Source organism: Pseudonaja textilis, chromosome 2 (genome assembly GCF_049901715.1).
Source record: "Pseudonaja textilis isolate UNSWEBS1 chromosome 2, rPseTex1.2, whole genome shotgun sequence".
In the NCBI taxonomy this organism is placed as follows: domain Eukaryota; kingdom Metazoa; phylum Chordata; class Lepidosauria; order Squamata; family Elapidae; genus Pseudonaja; species Pseudonaja textilis.
This window is the reverse complement of record NC_141991.1, coordinates 99152485-99165357: the sequence shown is the minus strand read 5'-3', so window position 1 is coordinate 99165357 and position 12873 is coordinate 99152485. Positions and strand designations below refer to the sequence as shown.

General features: G+C 40.7%; 1 protein-coding gene across 1 annotated transcript in view; it reads right to left on the bottom strand.

Moving 5' to 3' along the window:
• The window catches only part of DNAH9 (dynein axonemal heavy chain 9), a 221432-nt gene that overhangs the window by 178120 nt on the left and 30439 nt on the right, over window positions 1-12873 (bottom strand). Inside the window, exons 19-27 of the mRNA XM_026696149.2 lie at window positions 12343-12509; window positions 10600-11470; window positions 9970-10100; window positions 6633-6759; window positions 5309-5461; window positions 4549-4674; window positions 2365-2604; window positions 1835-1995; window positions 715-871 (exon numbers count right to left, since the gene is read on the bottom strand). Of these exons, the coding sequence (XP_026551934.2) occupies window positions 715-871; window positions 1835-1995; window positions 2365-2604; window positions 4549-4674; window positions 5309-5461; window positions 6633-6759; window positions 9970-10100; window positions 10600-11470; window positions 12343-12509 (2133 nt within the window). The remainder of the gene's footprint in view (window positions 1-714; window positions 872-1834; window positions 1996-2364; window positions 2605-4548; window positions 4675-5308; window positions 5462-6632; window positions 6760-9969; window positions 10101-10599; window positions 11471-12342; window positions 12510-12873) is intronic.

The window sequence follows — 12873 nt, the reverse complement described above, 5'->3', positions numbered from 1 at the left end:
GGGATAGCTCGTGGCTCGTCGGCCAATGACAATACTTTGAATCTCCCGCAATCGGCTCAGCCAATCGTGGTCGATTCCAAGTAAACCAATCATGGTTGTTGAGTGGGCCAATCAGAATGCAGTTTGTGTGGACCAATCAGAATTTACCTTTTGGAGTATGTTAATACAGAACAGTTACCAATTCAAAAGAAGGAATAATTTTTTAATTAGATCATTTTTTATTAACCTTTAGAGAAGTCACCTGCTGTGTTAAAGGTGGGATTCAAATTGCTTAACAACCGGTTCTGTGGGCATAGCCTAATTTGTGGGTGTGGCTTGGTGGTTATGTGACTGCCTGGGCATGTCTTGTATGTAAATATAAAAAAATATTTATGTAAATATTGATTTTTTTTTTATTAAAAAGGAGAAACTTTTACCCAAAATCAGGCAAAGAAGGCAGGCAGATTGAGTTGCTCACAGAATCACAGATTCACTCAGATCTATCTTTCTACCATTGGCTACCTGAGCCTGTCACATAAAATTTGCTTGCAAGCAAACCCATAAAATTTGCTAGCAAGCAAACTCACAAAATTAACTCAAAACACACTATGTATGTACATATTGATTTTTTTATAAAAAAGAGCAACTTTTATCCAAATCAGGCAGAGTAGGCAGGCAGACTGAGTTGCTCACAGAATCACAGATACACTGTGTCAATCATTTTTCAGCCATTACCTTATAATCCATTTGCTCTGAACAGTTGAACACATATACCATGATGCCAAGAGCTCGGCCCAGGTCTTTGGTGGTCTCAGTTTTCCCAGTACCAGCTGGCCCTGCAGGTGCCCCACTCATTGTTAGGTGCAATGATTGCGTGAGTGTGATATAACATCTTCCAGGTACAAAGAGGAAGGAAAGAATAGAAAACAGAAACAAATAAATTTGGTTGCATACTTTTATCTAATTCTATTTTTACTGATAACCCACCAAAGTCTCCTTTACAACTTTAGGAAGAAATAAAATACACTCCATAGAAAATTTGTACAAGGAGATGAAATTGAGTGGATTACAATGCTGGAATAACATCAAGCAAATCAGTCTATATTCTTTGTAACCATTCAGAAACAAAGTGAGTTGGCTTCTCTCTGATGAGGTAAGCAAATTCAGAAACACTGTGAATCCTACAGATAGTAATGGAAAAGGACCCTTTTTTTAAAAAAAGTATTTTTATTAAATGATTTTAAAGATTTTATTGAATAAAAAAGCAGAGAGGAAAGAAGATAGAGAAAAGAAAAAAAACAGAAAACATGAAATGCACAGGCACACACATGCGGCTTCTAAACATCCCCTTAGCAATTATACTGTACATAAATTCTAATCAAATCACTTGCTCCATGATTTCATTGTAATTCCTTCCTTTCTATAACCTATATTTTCTATTCATCAAAAATACAAATCACAAAATCATTTTCTTTCTTACACAAAAATCTATAAGGGACAGTCATTGATGAATGTCAATAATGACCATTCTGATAAAAGCAGTGCTGTTTGTTTTATTGGCAACTTATTTAAAGCATTGCCATGTCACATAAAATCCTCACATCTGTTCCATATCTTTCGGCAGTTCTTCTTCCAGGTCCAAGAAGAGGAAATGTCTTTAAGAAAGACAGCCGCTGGATCTGAATTGAATCGCTTCTAATCAAGACTTACAAGCACTACTTCCTATTGGAAAATACATGTTTTAGCAAAAATAACTCTCTCACACACACACACACAAGTTCTATAACAACCATCCAAGCTTCATGGCACTTTATCAATAATGTTTTCTCTTCCATGAAGTCATATAGACCCCTACCTGTCTGTTAGAGGAGTGATAACTAGTCGTGGTGTGTTGCCAAGATATTCGTAAGAATATAGAAACTGGGCATCACAAATATTTGCGTAACAGTGTTTTTCTTCTTCTGCCCACCTGTGTCGGAGTTGTGATAGCCAAAGAAAGACCTGTGCATTGTCCACCTTTAAATGCAAAAATATGAATATGAATAAACAAAAGATTCAGCCTAAACTCAGACATAATTCATAACTTTAATAACTACTTTATTAATTCATAACTACTCCCTGTACTCCTTTCCTACTCTACATTTAAATTACATAAGCTCTCCTAAGTTATTTTTTTAACTGAGAAAAACAGAGCCTGAAACCTCCATGCATTTAAGATCCAGATCAGTGAAAATATCCCTTCAAAATAATCCCATTGCTACTTTACTAATTTGTCATTTTTGTTTGCAGAGCCCAACTTTAGCACAGCGAGAACTACTGTACACTTATCCCACAATAAATAATGGGCAAAAGTGATAATGCTGTTCCTCATGTTGCAGGACAAACCTTTTGGGCAATCATCTTCGCCACCACATCTCGAGCGTGCACATCAATGGTGCAGATGGTCATGATCTTCTGCCTGTCACCTTTAGAAAGATGTCCAATAAGCATTGTGATCAGGGTGTTGAGCTGTGTCACCTGTTTCTTATAACAGTCCTTCATGGCATTTTCATAGCCTTCTTCCAGCCTGGCAAAGGCAATCCCTACCTCTGTGCTCCACCAGATTTGTGTACAAGTCAGTGCCACCTGGGGAAAGAAAAGCAACTTAGCTTCCTTCACAGAGTCACTAGCAACTGATGTGCTACTGGACCAATTTCTGTGCGCGCGCATAGGTGTATGTTCATTTACAGAAAAATAAAATGGGAAACATATCAGGTAGCAAAAAGTATAATCAAAAAGAATATCTGCAGAGGCCTGCAAATTAGTACTCATGGGCAAATCCTCCAAAACATGTATTTGTTCTAGCCATTTCTATCCCCTTTCATATCATAACTGTTTTCCTAACTTTATGGAAAATATTAATAGGGAGTAGCAACTCATCGAATAAAAAATAATCTACAAAGGAAGAAAGAAGATCAAGTCAAAGACAATGACAGGGCAGTTTTACAGTCACATAAAGGCTAAATGGTCAGGGCATAATCTAAAAGCTGAGATTAAATATTTCTGATCTTAAATATATTATTTCTTGCTACCACCTGCTTTAGGTAATCTATGAGAAGCCAGTAAAAAAACTCCTAAGAAGCATGAAATAGAGCTTAATGTCCATAAATGTCATGGGATAGAAGCAGGATGTTAATAAGTGTGAAGTAAACCATTAGGAGGGCATAATTAAAATGGATAGAAAAGCTTGCACTGTGGACTTACGTAGAGAGCTATGGGAAAACTCTGAAATATTCAGACTATTTCTTTAAAAAATGAAAAATAAATCAACCGGGCTTTTGTTCGGTGTCTGGTATCTAAATCAAGTTCAGACTAGAAAAGCAACCTTTGCCCAGTATATTATAAAAAGAAAACCGTTTTCCCCGAGCCCTTATTTATTAGATGCTTGGAGGAAATGGCTTTTCTTTTCTTTTTGAAGCAAAGCAAAAACTTCTGAGCTGTAAAGCCATTTGATAATCTTTAGGCGTTGGCAGCCTGATTCTCGTAGCACTGATCTGGCTCAAGAGCTATTAAAGTCGAAACAATGTTTATAGAGGGAGCAAAAAGGTTAAACATTTAACAGTTAAACTTTTACTGGTGGCCTTTGTTTTTGTTTTGTTTCCCAGGATTTGGCACTGACTTTTTCCCCCTACTGGCTTAACACAAAAGCAAGGCTGCTGGCCCTGTGATAGAAACTTCATTTCCCATTATTTTCACAGCATTGCCCTTGACAATGACCCTGTAGGTTGTTCTTACTCTCTAAACTCCAGTACATGAACCAGGGTCAAGCAAGATACCTGCTGGGTTCCTACGTTGTCATAAGCCACAACATGCTTGTTTACTTTTGGCTCAAAATGTTATGGTTACAAAAATCATGGCTTAGTGCAATGTGTAAATGGTAAAGGTCATATTTATTTTAAATATCTTCTCTTAACCATCAAACTTATCAAGGTCTAGAGAAGAGATGGACAATCGTTTGTTCAGGCCTGCCCTTAACATCGGGGAAGGAATGGGGGTCATACACTAGACTTGGCTACATCACCTACTAGACTAAGATAGTAATTTATGAATAGATGGGAGAGTTTCAGGGCTTTTAATACTGAAATATTGATTGTAGATTTTATAATATAGTGTTGTTGTTTTTCCTGCAACCCTGCATGCCGCCAATTCTCAGCAGTGGTGGTTCCAGGAAGGGAAGGGGGCGCATTGAGAATGAGAGGAAAATGATTCGACATCTGCAAACAGAAGCTAAAGTGGCTCTAAAGTATGACTGATAGACTGACCATTTGCAGTAGAGATGAAAAATGTTCCATATTAGAGAGTGCATCTGTCTATTCCATCTCTCTTCTGTATATGCTGGACTTACAGAAGCTGGCATTTTCAATCTACCGTGACAAGCAACTGGCTGGGAAATCCAAAACTAGCAATCCTATTTATCAGGACTGGAGCTGGCTTGCTTGGGGAAAATTGGAGCAAATATCATTTGCTCTTAAAATATATATATATATATATATTACGCATTGTTCCTCAGAAGGAGAAGCAAAGCAATACCTGGGCAGGATAGTCAAACAGCCACTGTTCCCTTGCCTTTTCCTCATAAGCCACCACAGCCTCTGTCATCTCATGCCTTACAGTGGCCCGCATACAATCCAACACACGGTTCAGCCAGCACTCCACCTAGAGAAGGAAGTGAAAAAGTAAGTCAGTGGGCATCTACAACATGTCCTTCTCTGGAAATACCAAATGCTGTTGCTGGACACCCTTCTCTGGAACAGATCCCAATTGCTGCACCACATGAGATATATATATATATCTATATCTATATATATATGAACTTCTTTATTTTTGGTAGCAAGGTTGTGTGAGTTTTTCCCTACTGAGAGCTGTAGTTCATCTTTCCAGAGGCCATGCTCTAAATGAGGTCAGAACAAAAATTAGATTTAATTTCATTTCCATTTCTTTAAAATGAAATATTGTAAATATAATTATGCTCCAGTCATGTATTTAATATCGCCTCTCATTGAATATGGTTTTATAACATAGTATCAACTTTTGGAGGTCTCTAGCGTCCATTTCCAGGGCTTTTGTGGGCCATAGATCAGGCACCTCTCCTTGATTAGCATTTTCTGCAGAAAATGTCATAATTGTTCATACTCAGCCACATCTTATGGGAAGGATAATTCTATGCTATTCTGAGCATCATATATGTGCACTAGGTGAAAATCAGTGAGGAAGCCTCCTGTGGCTTTTTGACTCCAACTCAAGAATTGAAACTGAACTTCTCTAAATTGTTCATGATCCACTTACTTACCTGCCCACTGCAATCACATGGCTCACTAAAATCAACATATTCTTCCTCTTTACTGTACATCCCTAAACCCAGCTTGGTTGGGTTTTGCTCAGAATCCACACGAAACTTCATTTTGGCCATGTTATCAAAAAGTTTTGAGAGATGGCGCTGAACCTACAAAATGAATTAGGACAGGTTGTTCATATTCAATGAGGACTTAAAGAAATATCAGCTTCCATCTCCTGGTGGTATATTCACTAAGACTACTGTTATCAGACTTTGAATCAAAGAGAAACACAGCTTACACTTATAGCCCATATTCTTAGTTAATGTTCATTTTCAGAGCTAAATTTTAAAGAACGCCCATCAACTATAATTGGCATTTAACAGCTTATAAAACCAATTCTGCAATCTTAAAATAAACTTATATTTACGTAGAAAGCATCTCTCTCTCCATATGTTCAATTGTGTGTAAACATTCTTATATGCCATCAACTAAATCTTCCAACTGCACTTAAAGCATTGCTAGTTTAATATATGGGCCACTAAGATGAAATCATTGAACAGTTAATCCTCTCCTAGAATCAGCAGACAAAACTCTAAGACAACAATGGAAAACTGATACATTTATCCATATTTCATCAGCATAATATTTATTTTGATTTTATAACACATGTCTTTAAATAGGAATAAAAGACAGAATTCAAACTGTTCCTTCTTCTACCAGAGAATTTTTAAACATTATTCTTCACTGAGTTTTTCTTTTCTTCTGATGCATTTAAGGCCTGGATCAAATGAAAAAACTTTGAAGCATCCAAGACATAACTGAAAACCATCCTACCTTCCTTCTTCTCTCCTTTACTTTTATATATGCAAAAATAATTAGATCCAGAATGTTTAAATAAATGGCTTCAATGCTTTCCCAGCCGACTCTTTCTCCACTACAAATGATCTTTTCAAATGTGTCTTAACAAACTTCTCAATATCTATAGCCAACTGGAAAAATCAGGCATAGTACAAAACAAACAGCAAAATGTGGTATTCTGCAATTTACTTGGCATGCCTATTCTTCATCTGCAATGGTTTGTACAGGGAAACTTTTCACCTCTGCTCTCCTTACAAACCAATGTTGACATAACGGAATTTTAGGAAAAGCGAAGTACTAGATGTACAGGCTGCCATCTAGTGGGGATTCAAAGATCCAACATGTCTTGAAAGCGAAGATTTATGGACAATGTTGCAGAAATGAAAGAACAGGCTCTTACAGCCAGTGTTGAGGATCTGAATCCAGCACATTCTCCAAAATGCCATGTTTATAACTGGGGGAAAAATATAAGTGACTTACCAGCTGTGGATTGGTGCCATTTGAAAGAATATCAAGTAAATCAGCAGACGAAATAAAGTAAAACCTGGGAAAGGCCAATCGTTTGGTGTCTAAATATTCAGCCAAAGCTTTTTCACACAAAGACAATCTGACAAAATCAAACATAAAATAGCATAACTATAGGGGATAAAAGGCCAATATAGCAGTCTAAGTAAACCATTATGCTGATCCACACTTATCCCATAGTGACCTCTTCCCAGGCTATATATCTTAATACATTCACATTTACTGAAATAATGTTTTTATGCACATACATTGCATATGATAATACATTTTATTTTAAAAAACAAGGTTATTTTTTTCCAAATTAAGAACTACTTTTGAATGGTTTGTCTGCATTGGGAGAATGTTTCTGAGGGGGAGGCTGAGCAGGGAGTGGGGGTGTGGCTCCATTGGCTGTGGAAGAAACTGGGGAAGGGCAAAGTCCGGCTGGCCAGAGCAGGGGAGAGGTAGAGCAAGGCAGAGGGAATTCAGAGAAAGAGAAAGACCCAGGCCCACCCCCTCTTGATCCACGCGGGGAGAAATAGAGAAGGGAGCAACATGAGTTGCGTGGCTTACAGGGGAGGAAAGGGCCCTGATTCCCTTCATTAGCTGCAGCTAGGAACACAGTGTTTAAAAAGGGAGGTTGCACACAGCGATTCATGGGAAGCAAATTGTGAGTTATCTTTTATGGTCAAGGCTTATGTGGGTTCCTGGCATCTTCCCAACTGTGTGTGCTTTGTTGGCCTTTGAAGTCTACAATTCCTTATCCTGCCCTGTCCAGTAAATTGCTGCAGCATGGTTTGTGTGGATTTTTATTTACAATTTATATGTAATTTGTTTTCGGACTGAATTTCCTTCATTTAAAGACTGTTCTTGGGAGAGTTTTTTCTCCAGCCAAAGGTAACTGGACATTGGGGGCAAAGTTGGAGGTATTAAAGGGACTTTTCTTACTTACGTAACTGTGTTGCCTTTGTGCCACAACCCAGGTCATCACAGAGAAGTACGTGCAAAAGTCAAAGAAAAAGGAAGACTACAGGTGGTCCTTGACTTACAGTTGGTCACTTAGCAATCATCTGAAGTTCCGACAAACCTACCTGGGAGTACTTACAACAAGAATTTGAAGACAGTGCCCCCCCATCAAGAACATATGATAGTGCAAATGGCCATAAATGTGGCCCAGTTGCTGAGCAACCGAAGCGCAGTCACATGGCCACATTTTGAAACTGGTTTTGCCAATAAGGGGCATTTTTTAAAACAAAAATAATGATTTTTAACAAAACCATTTAGTGTACCATTGTTTGGCTTAACAACAGTGATTTGCTTAATAACCACTGCTAAAATGGTTATAAATTCGGCTTTGTCACATGACCAACCCTTTTTATTATCAGCATGAGTTACATGATGGGCAGGCTCCATTATGGTCATAATGTGAGGACTATCTGTACATCTACTGTGCTTTAAGTTGAAAATTAATTAATTAAAAGGGATTATTCTTTGTGTACAGCAGGCTTGTCCAACCCGCGGCCCATGGGCCGCATGCGGCCCAGGTCGCCTCGTAATGAGGCCCAGTGCCCACCCCAACCATCATGCCACAGCCAGCGAGGAGGAGGAGGAGAGGCAGGCACGAGGCGGGGTGAGGCGAGCGCCAGGCCAAGCAGCAAGTGAAAAGGCGGGCGCCGTCAGAGTGCCATCTCCTGCTGTTGCCGCCACCGCCACCGCTGCCACTTCTGCCCCCGCCGCCGCTTCTGCCCCCGCCGCCACCCCTGCCGCTTCTGCCCCCGCCACCGCTGCTGCTTCTGCCCCCGCCGCCGCTGCCCCCGCCGCCACTTCTTCCCCCGCCACCACTGCTGCTTCTGCCCCTGCCACCGCTTCTTCCCCGCCGCCGCTTCTGCCCCCACCACCACTGCTGCTTCTGCCCCGCCGCTGCTGCCCCCGCTTCTTCCCCGCCGCCGCCGCTTCTTCCCCGCCGCCGTCGCTTCTGCTCCCGCCTGCTGCTGCCGCCGCTTCTTCCCCGCGCCGCTGCTGCCCCTGCCGCCGCTGCTTCTGCTCCCGCCACTGCTTCTGCCCCCGCCGCCGCTGCTGCTTCTGCTCCCCGCCGCCGCTGCCCCCGCAGCGGGGCAGAAGCGGCAGTGGCGGCGGGGGCAGAAGCAGCAGCAGTGGCGGGGAAGAAGCAGCAGCAGCAGCAGAAAAGCGGCGGGGGTGGGGGCAGAAGCAGCAGTGGTGGCAGGGGCAGAAGCGGCGGCGGGGAAGAAGCGGCAGTGGCGGCGGGGGCAGAAGCAGCAGCAACGCGGGGGCAGAAGCGGCGGTGGGGAAGAAGCGGTGGCGGGGGCAGCGGCGGCGGGGCAGAAGCAGCAGCAGTGGCGGGGAAGAAGCGGTGGCGGGGCAGTGACGGCGGGGCAGAAGCAGCAGCGGTGGCGGGGAAGGCTTCTGCCCCGCCGCTGCTGCTGCTGCTTCTGCCTTCCAGTCCTGCCTCATCCAGCCGGGCCATTTGCAGGAGGAGAGGTAGGTGCGAGGCGGGGAGCTTTCTCCCCCTCCCCCGCAAAATTTGGCCGGAAAATAAACTGTAATAAAAAAACTGTGATAAAAAAAACCGTGATAAAAAATATATAATTTTTAATAAATAATTAATAATAAATAATAAAAACATCTCACTAACTTCATTTCCAAATAAATTTAATATGTTAACTATGTTTTCTATGGTTTTTTGGGATGATCGGGTATCGTTACTGTTATTTTATTTTATGTGCGGCCCAAACCAAATTTTCATCTTCTAATGTGGCTCAGGGAAGGTGAAAGGTTGGACACCCCTGGTGTACAGAGAACAATAATAAAGTGGAGAGGTTTCAATGTTGGATTAAGAGCTGGGAGACCCAGGTTCCAACCCATTCTCAGTCACTGATACTCATTAAGTGACACTGGGCCTGTCACTCTCCCTTAGCCCAATCTCCCACACGGGGATTGCTGTGGGGAAAAGAGGCGGAGGGAGCACTGCCTTGAGCTCCTACAGAAAAAGGTGGAATTTTAAATCTAACAGATAAACAAATACTGCCCTTTACAAAATGTTGGAATCTTAGGAGAAGCTCTGGCCTACTCATTCGGGGCATTCCAGAGTCCATAGCCACAGGGCATCCATCTGCAACTGAACATAATTAACTCTGCATGTTATGAAAAGAACAGTTCAAGTGACTGAAAAATTATCTTAAACCCAGATTTAATCATTAATCCCAGCAAAGGAAACTGTATGTATTTCTAGGTACTTGCCTTACCTATTTAGAAATGGGGAAGCACACAATTCAGATATGTTATCTTAACGCACCTGTTTTGAATATTTTCTAGTTTCTCATATAGCTGTGGCTTCTTAGTTGCCTCTATTACATTTGGGGTTTTCTCAGCATCATAAGCCAGTTCTTTAAAGTCAACATCAATTCCCTCAAAACGTTTGGAATCCTATAAATGAGAAAACATTTAAATACTGATTTCTTGCATCTGTCTCTCAAAGGTGTTTATTATTACTACACATCCAAATCTTTTGAGCAGTGCCTTATACCAAATATGTGACAGGATGCAAATCATGATGAGGAATTCCTCTCCAAACATAACCCAGCCACCTCAGACTTATAGCTACAGAAAACACCATAAATTCTAGTCTGGAAATTACAAGGTAGGCAATGACCATTTATTTAGCAAAGTCTGTGCATCATCCATTTTATCCTTTGCAAGAGCTCAAGCAACTTTTTATCATGGTATATTTGCATCCTTTACTTATGCCATCTTATCCAGCAGAGCTGTCTACATTAAATATTTAAAAATCGTTCACATTGCTTTCACTGTCATGGTTTCCCCAGAAGAATTGTAATCCAGGGAATTTAATTGCTTTCCTCAGTTTGAAGCTGCACAGGTTTATTAGCACTGCAATTCCAAGATTTCTAATAATGATGGTTTTTACCTCAGGAAGTTGCGCCCGGATATCTTCTGACCCAATGAATATGCTTTCTAAGTGAGACCAGCTCCGTTGAACTTCAAACCAGATGGAAATGACCGAGTCTGCTGTAGACAGCTTCCTCTGCCAGGAGGACACTTCCTCTAAGAAAAAAGCAATATATTTGGATGTAATTAAGTTTTGTAACTGCACTTGGTTGTCTTCAAGTGTCTCAATGAGCTCTTCATCAGATTTCAACAACGGGACATTTGTGCGTGGATGAGGCTCATATTGAAACACCATGCTAGCCCAGGTTGTTTTAAGTTCTTTCACAACTTTCTCCATGCTCATTTCTTTCATGGCTTTGTCAACGATGCTCCGAACTTCATCTTCAAAACTATGCAAGTTGAGTTTGAGCAGGTCTGCCAAAGTGGTGTCTGCATCCATGGTGAAGTACACGCCTGTGGCTTGCATCAGTTGGTTCCAATGTCTCTCCCGGATGGCAGGATTTTGCAGTTCTGACACTGCCCTCAAGGAGGTCAGGATGTTTTTCACCTTGTTGTCCAACCCTGAGAAAGCATCCCAAGCTCTCATTTCTTTATCCAAGTTCCGGATGCCTTTGGCAAACTTTTTGCATTCCAGCTCCATATTTTCAACATTGATATCCATCCATTTCGTAGCTTCCCATTCATTCATGCTAGATATCACTATGGAAATCATATCCCAGAGTTCTTTAAGAATGCACATTTCCTTTCGGCACTGCTTGAGCTGTTTGTAGTCTGGAACATTGACTTCAAATAAAGCTCCTGATTTATAAATTGAGGTCATGGTAAGTTCCATCTGCTGTAGCTCTGCATGGGTTGCATCTAGCATTTCATAAGGGTTTGTAGCATCAAACCTACGAAGCAAGTTTTGACTCGGTTTAATCAGTTTTGTGTACTTTTTCCCCTTACAAACGCAATTAAATGCTAAACATTAATGACTAGTGTGTAATCAAGCGGAAATTAAAGAATATGGTATATCCAACTGCATAAGGAAGAAATATACACAACTATCATTTGCCTTCCACCTCACACTTTCTCCTGACTTACTTGTTGCACCTGCTCCTATCTTTCCCGAATGTTGATTCAAAATAATTTCGGAACCATAAACTTTCCATCTGGGGGAGGGGTAGTAATAAAAGACAACAGGCAACAAAACGTATTAAATTTCAACCTCAGAAAGCTGTTCTATAAAAATTAGAGGCTGGAATCTCTTTCAGAATTCTGCTTCCTGAAGTAAGATTAACTGTGCAGCAAAACCCAGAGGACAAAGGGCCAGAAGTGTAGCCTTTTAGCCATTAACTGACCAGGAAATTTCAGGAGTGAGTTGGGTCAAACTGAGGTGACAACACCATTTAAGTATTTCATACCAGGCAAGGAAAAGGCCAAGACCAATGCATCAGAACTGCAAGCAAAGTGCAATGGCAAATAAAAGGTAAGACATCAGTAATACCCATGCCAGGAGCAAAAAGATACCGCATGCCTATCTTTCAATGACAGATATGGAAAGATGCTACAAAATATTTTAACCTTCTCTTGCTATTTGGCATTGAGAACACAATAATTGCAATAATAGGATACTGATTCCAGTGCACAAAACAAGCCAAATAAATGGGCCTCCCCATTACATAAATGATTTGTTCTCTTTATCTTGCCACCAGATAAATATATGCTACCCTTGGTAAACCCACAAGACTTCCATTGCTTCACAGCAGTGATTTGCCCTTACCTGAAAGGCGCCTCTTGATGAAATCTTTCTCTCAATTTATTCTGCTCCACATCAAACAGAGCACATTTCCTGCGAAGTATGGCCACTTCGTTTGCCTGCAAGGGAGCTACCTGCTGTTTCATATTTATGGCCAACTTCTTCACATTGTTCCATTTTTCGGGCAGTTCCTGGAAGCAAAAAATAAATAAATAAAATTATACTGGTCGCTTTAAAAAAAGTATTTTATTTCTAATATGGTGCTTAGGTACTTTGCTAGTTATATGTTTTTCTCAATAAATATTGTTTCCCTTGCTTTTTTAATTAGGGAAAATCTACATCTTGCATCCCATTAAGAAGCAGGGAATAGTTTTTCATAGTCTTCAGTGCCCCTCACTGTCTTCCTCTTTATCCTACAATTCATATTTCTGTGTCATGATCTTAATGCGTGTTATTAGATTAGTAACAAGCAAAGAAGAGGTCTTTAAATAGAATAAATGTGGCATGTTTTAAAATAATTATGTCTACAAAAATTAACTTCAAACTGCCATTTCA